We start from the raw sequence: 6,712 nt of genomic DNA on the forward strand, positions 1-6,712 counted from the left end.
GCTCACGTGTGTGTAGGGAATTGTGGAAGTGACGTCACGCTCGACAGTTCCCCACCAGTCAGGGAAAATTTCCCTGCGTCAGTTGTCCCTACGCTCTTGTCGTGTGTACGCGTGTTCGCTGGCTAACGACACCATTTTAGCATTTTTAATGTCGCTTTCTCTCGTAGATGGAATGTATTATGGTGAATTAAAGTAACTCGTTTTGTTAATATCGATGAGTGCCTGCGTATTTCTTAATAAAGTTGTTCTTAAACGAAGCAAATAGCCGGAAATAAAAAATCGTTCGTAACTTTTAAACGGTTGATCGTAAGTAAATTTTTTTAACACCAATCGATTCAGCGTGTCAAATTACATCTAGATATGTCTATGTCTATTCGTTAATATTAAGTTTAAGACCTTTTTTTAGCTGGATACCTTTTCCTTTACTCTAACCCGAAATTCCGTAAATACGATCCGATTTAATATCTAAAATACGCATAGTGCACGAAAACTCAAGTTTAGGCTTGAGCACTTACCTTCTGTGATAGGCCGTTATCCTGCTCGGCGGCCGATATAGCGCAATCTGCCATCTTCCGATCCATATTTAACTCCTAAATAACAGATTAAAATCCTAACGAACTTCTTCAATCGCAGACAACTACAGTATCGAAGGAACTCCGTAAACTCTCGATAGCCAACTCACTGTGTCACGAACGTCACTCTACAGAAACGTCGCCACTGTTGTAAAAACACAAATGAAATGCTGTTACTAACAAGTCACGTGAGGTGTGCAGTAGCTAAAACTGGTTCCTTTGTTTCAACAATGTCAATCAAACTTTTACTAATGATGTTACTGGCAAAGACACCTGGAGCTAAGAACACCCACGAAGTCCATTAAGATAATTGCTTAGAGGGGTGATACTGTTCTAAAACAAAAGGGTTATGGACCGTCACATTAGTAAAAATTCCTAATCCGACATCCGGTAATAGGAAATGTCCGAAAACTGCACTCTCAGAAAGTTACTTGATAATCCGAAATTATCCGATAATACTCCGCGAATTTGGCATTTGTTTGAACACGTGGTGACTAGGGTTTCTTTCCCGGAATCCCGTTTTCCCGGGATTCCCGCCGTTTATTCCCTACGAGAAAAATCCCGGGAAATCTTGCATTTCAATATTAATTTATCATGTCAGGTTTTCTTTCTATTATGTATTATACGAAAAGTTGCATCTTGAAGACTCACCTAAGAGAGAAATTTTGAGGTTTCATGCTGCATATTATTACCTATGTTTTACAATAGTTAGTTCATGTAATATCTATGTATTGTGTTTGCGCATCATTGAACAGCGGAGCACTCGCTGAAAGTAAGTATTACTCATCGCTCTTTAGTTTATTTTTTATTTCATCTTTAGAAGTAAAATAGTATTTTTTTCGTAATCATTAAAACTCCCATGAAACGCTTTATTTTACTTTCATCTTATAATGTAGGAGAACATAAATTAATTGAGCCTAACGTGTCCGAATAGGTGAGATTGACCCTACACTTTTAGTTACTAGAAAGTAAATTAAATTATTCAAATTTATGATATTCCTGTATGATCTTTTTTATCCATATAAAATTCTATTTTACTATCTCATCCCGGAATTTTCCGGGATCCCGGGAAAAGAAATTATTTTTCCCGTAATCCCGCTGAAGGCAAATTTCCCGGGAAATGAGAAACCCTAGTGGTGACCTAATTACTCCTGGAATAAATCAATGAAGGAGGAATTTATATCTGTACATGATGCTACAGTGGGAAGATCGACTGTGATCGAAATAAATGGTCTTCATACTAACTAAATAGAGTGCTTAATAATGCACTAAACCAGGGGTCGGCAACCTGCGGCTCGACTATGCAGGGGTCGGCAAACCTGCGATTTTACTATACTAGATAATGTTAAAAAAACCCACTTGTAACGACATAAAACCGTTTTAACGTCATATTTGAAACACTCCCAAATTTACAAAATTAGATTAGAAATTTTATTTAACAGAAAAAACTAAGGTCAGAGTTAACTTCTTAAAATGACTGCAGGTGGTACTCTCCCCTACCTGACTTCGGTGGGGTGAGGTCGCTGTTTTGCCTGTTCGTAGAAGAGGGTCGCCATTCTGTATTTTATTTTGACTCGATTCTCGGTCCCCTGACTATCTACGAGTCTGGATTATTTTATGCACAAATGATTTGGGCACCTAATACTATGTGCCAAATATCAACTCTCGACATGTACTCCTTCATACCTCTATGCTGGTAAGAACATCGGGCAGTACGATTTTATAAACAAGACATAGTGTTGTCAATAATAAGTTTTCAAAATACGATTTAATTGAAAATGCTTGTTCTTTTTCAACAAAGACCAATCTTCTTGTATGCTCTGGTCGCAACACACTTTTATAATTAATGTTTGATATCTTTCGATCAAATGAGGACCTTGGGACAACCATAGAAATGAGAAACCGTGTCGATCTAACAGATTTTTTAATGCCAATGTCCAGTTATTTGTATAACTAGCAGATAAACCCGGAGTTGCTCCGACAAAAAATAACAACAAACGTTAATTAAGAATATTAGATTCTTTCGTACTTCTAAACCTTCTATTATAGTATAGTATTGGATTTATATAACAACGAATGTTATCTTACGTAACGATTTAAAACACCAATTGCCACGCATTTTAAAAATTCTTTAAAATGTAATAAATATTAAAATGAAAACCATATGAAAAGTTTGGGTTTTTAGCCTACCATTGTCACGTTTATCACGATACACGAACCTACGAAATGGCACAATCAGTGTTGTTACCTTTTCAAAATTGATGACCCGGACATTTTAAAATTAGGATGTAGGCCTAATACCGAAGCATGCGGATGCCAGTTCTAAACCAGTTAGGGACTTGTGTTGGAATAAACCTAATATTTGCAAAGTACTCGCAAGCGCTAGATCGAATCGCTGTGAGGTCGAATGTTTTCTTTTTATTTAAAAATGTAAACCTTCGAGTTCGATTTCATAATTTTCTATATGAATTGTATTATAAGAATGAAAAAGCTTTTATTTAAACCCAAAACCAAGTTTATGGATAAATAAATGACACTTAATAAAACATTAAACACCTTCCATCGCTGAGAAATGTTTATTTAATAAAACACTAATGTTTTCAGCGTCATGGAATAGACCATCCTCAGGTGTAAATGAGTTCTAACGTATTTTATTAAATAAACATTTCTCAGTGATGGAAGGTGTTTAATTAATGTTTTATTAAGTGTTTTTAAAATGCTGAGTTTGATATTTAGTTAAATAAATGAAAAGGAACAAAACTGACATAATAGTACAATTATTAAATTGTGCTATTACGTCAATCTATTATACGTTAAAAAGTTATTATATATACAAACAAATTATATTATACATAATAATTATAATTATTATTATTATTATTATTTGCGCTATTAAAATTTACTTCAAGTCAGAAATTTTTCTATGTTTTTTACTTTCAACTGATGAAATAAATTATTGATTAATCGTTCGCGTAAAAAAATGCAATCGAAGATCATTGTAATTTTTATATAATAAAATCGTAATAACTTCATTATTAAATAGGTCTCAAATAGCAAAAAAATGTTTTAAATTTTTTAATACTTACAAAGAACTTTAGAAAAAGGGCCCACTTTATATTCGGTTCCGGATAATTTTCTAATTTCTTCTGCGACATTTTCTCCTATTATTTTCTTAAATGAAATTAGAATTTTAATTATTCTAAGTTATAGTAATAAGTAATAGTTGATATTATAATTGTCTCTGTTATCTAAATAACTGTACAGTAATAATTACTACTATTTACCAAATCTTCATATTCAGTTATGTCATTATGTGGATCATGAGCCCAAAGGAACAATATATATTGGCCAAATGAATGCAGCGATATATACATTTTAACATAGTCTTTCTTCATTGATAATATACCAGATATTGCTTTAGTTTCATTTTCTGAGAGAGGGTATGGTCCTATATATTCTTCACTATGCGAGTTACTGTCCGAAGATGATACTGCAAAATTAAATTAATTAAAAATATGTATGTAGTTCTATATTTTATAAATTGAATTTTTTATTACCGTATGAATTGTTTCATTTGTAAGGAAAGTTTCTATTCAAGTCTACCCCTTCGCAATGAACGGCACTCTTGGAGTGATTTTTTCGCCACATACGCTATTTGAAAAATTATATTTTTTATATATCAATGATTACTTATAAAATTAATATTTTTATGTAATTAAAAATTTATTAATACTTACTACTTTAAAAGTATATTCGTAACCGTCAGGATTGACGAGTGGCATGATGTATCCATCGAAAATATTCATTATGTGTGTTACGTTATTATTTATTCCGTATCCATTTACAAGCTTAAAAAAATGTTAATGATTATAAAAATTATGCATTTAAAAAAGATTATAATAATTAAATAATAAATACTTTATATATGAGGTATAGAGCTGTAATCGGTGCTCTTCGTTCTCTTGCGTGGAATCCTCCATCTATCCATATAATAGGTTTCTTATTATTTGAGCCAATTCCTAACTTAAATTTAAATAAAAAGTGGTCATTAAATAAATTGCAATGATTGTATTGTTAATAAACATGTAAATAAACTCACCTTAACAAGTTTTAAGTTTCTATTCTGATAGGTTTTTCCAATATTATGCACAGACATCATCGACACATATTCTTTTTGTAATTTTCTCAAAAATTCATAAATCTATCGAAAGTTTTAAATTAATATTTAACTTTCTAGGACATTTCAATTTTAACGAGTTTGGTTATGAACATGATATCTGTTAATATGTGATACAAAATGTGTCTTGGTCCTGTGAATTTAATAATAATTAGCCTATATTATGCCGTTTAATACAAAGCATACTGTTTCCAGCTTCCTCGAAATCGCATGTGTGACCTTTCGGGTCGGCACCTCCTTAGTGCCCTGTCAGGATTGACACAACCTTTATGACGTCATTATTATCGTCATCGTTGACAATGAACTCCACATACACCAACACGACCTACACTCCAATTCGAAAAATTACACTCTATTTTAAGCTGGAAACACGTGGAGAGATTTTCGCACGTAAAATTTAGGCGCAAAATTCTGCACCAGTACACACAGAGGGATTTTTTATTGCGCGGAAGACGGAGGGAGGATGATCGAGAGGGGGATCAAAGAGGGTTTCTAGCCTGGACTAACTTAAAGACCCGTAATGATTACTCTCTCTTTAAAGTAATGTTGTTTTTACCAACAAAAACTAAATCTTTAAAGCGCATTTTATTACTGTGTTTCATTTGTTGAAAAAAGTCATAGAGGTGTGCACTATGCTCCCGGCCCCATACAGGCGCTCGACGGCCCTAGAGAGAACAGGGCTAGCTCAGATACTATTGATAGTTCATGACTGCCATGCTTTCGATTTGTTTAGTGCATTATTAATCACTCTCTATTTAGTTAGTATGAAGATCATTTATTTCGATCACAGTCGATCTTCCCACTGTAGCATCATGCACTATACTGTGTTTAGTTTATAATTGATTGTAAAACAAACAATGTTTACGAATAGGTCTATAAATTTTTATCATAATTTACCTTTTTAGTTCTATAATATCGAAGAAAAAAGAACCATAAGAAATCTTTTCTGGGATCGCTTGAATCAAAATAATTACCATTTAAATCTTCTTTTTCTTTATTAATTAATATGCAATTATAAATTTTGATATTTTATATATCTTAACTATTAAAAATGAAAACCTATTTATATAAAATTTGTTCGAATAACTTACTTTTGTATGTCATCATTAAGAGTATAGAAATTTATATCATTTTCTCTCAATATATTTATCATTCGGTTAATTTTTTCAGGAGGAATCATCACATCGAATGATTTATTAATGCTACTCGGTTTAGTCCAAAAGTCTAACTGATAAATAGAAAACAACAAAATGTTTTAAACCAAAGTGATACAACAAGAAAACAAAGAATATTATTACACACGAGAGGGAAGAATATCAAAGATAAAAACTGTGTTTAGACTAATAGAAAATTTCATATAAAATAATCGTTTAAAGATAATTTTCTTTTAAATTACAATAAAACTTACTTCTAAATCTTCTTCGAATTTCACGAGAAGTCGAACATGTCCCTCAGTTAAAGGAGTTATGCGAAGGACAGTAAAACTAATTAATTTAAAATGATTTGTAATCCATTTGCATTAAATAGAAATATTTAAAGATCGAAAACTCATACTTATCGTATCTTCTTTCAGATTTATCGTTATCATTATGGCTGTCTTTACAATGAGAATTGCTTGCCATAATGCAGACAAATAGAGAGCTTACGGTAATAAAATACCTCAGATCCATATTAAATAATGTTTAAATCACCGCTGCTGTGTTTATAATAAAGGATTTTGTTGATTATTTAATATTATATTGTATTACTTTTGTTTAATTTAATAATTCTGAGTATTATGATTTTGATGATTATGATTGTTGACATTAATTTTCTATACTTTAACAAACAGCAAGAGTAAAGTTCTATTACTTTCTCGATTGTTATAACATAACCCGAAAAGTATTGTAATTGTGACGAATTTTATCCTCCGGAGATTTTGCAAATCTCGAAGTTTTAAGACCTCCGGACTCAAAAAAATAAT

The 6,712-nt window shown here is 31.9% G+C and overlaps 3 protein-coding genes across 3 annotated transcripts in view; all 3 read right to left on the bottom strand.

Annotated features, from left to right (window-relative positions):
- Positions 1-606, bottom strand: part of LOC111640942 (DEAD-box helicase Dbp80-like) — a 6,917-nt gene extending 6,311 nt beyond the window's left edge. Inside the window, exon 1 of the mRNA XM_023387032.1 lies at positions 516-606. Coding sequence (XP_023242800.1) covers positions 516-581 — 66 coding nt within the window. The 5' untranslated portion in view covers positions 582-606. The remainder of the gene's footprint in view (positions 1-515) is intronic.
- On the bottom strand, positions 595-4,728 carry LOC111640943 (carboxypeptidase O-like). Its single transcript, XM_023387033.1, is given in 7 exon segments — positions 595-717; positions 3,659-3,743; positions 3,857-4,062; positions 4,130-4,223; positions 4,310-4,420; positions 4,491-4,591; positions 4,668-4,728. Coding segments are annotated over 7 exon segments (675 nt in total). The 3' UTR covers positions 595-700.
- Positions 4,729-5,836: 1,108 nt separating this feature from the next.
- LOC111640950 lies at positions 5,837-6,430 on the bottom strand. Its single transcript, XM_023387040.1, has 3 exons — positions 6,304-6,430; positions 6,158-6,233; positions 5,837-5,977 (listed from the first exon to the last, which is right to left on the bottom strand). The coding sequence occupies exons 1-3, from the start codon at positions 6,417-6,419 to the stop codon at positions 5,837-5,839; spliced, it is 333 nt and encodes a 110-aa protein (XP_023242808.1). The 5' UTR covers positions 6,420-6,430.
- Positions 6,431-6,712: the final 282 nt, after the last annotated feature.

Source organism: Centruroides sculpturatus, unplaced genomic scaffold (assembly GCF_000671375.1).
Source record: "Centruroides sculpturatus isolate CEXI.00-Female unplaced genomic scaffold, Cexi_2.0 scaffold1461, whole genome shotgun sequence".
Classification (NCBI taxonomy): Eukaryota; Metazoa; Arthropoda; class Arachnida; order Scorpiones; family Buthidae; genus Centruroides; species Centruroides sculpturatus.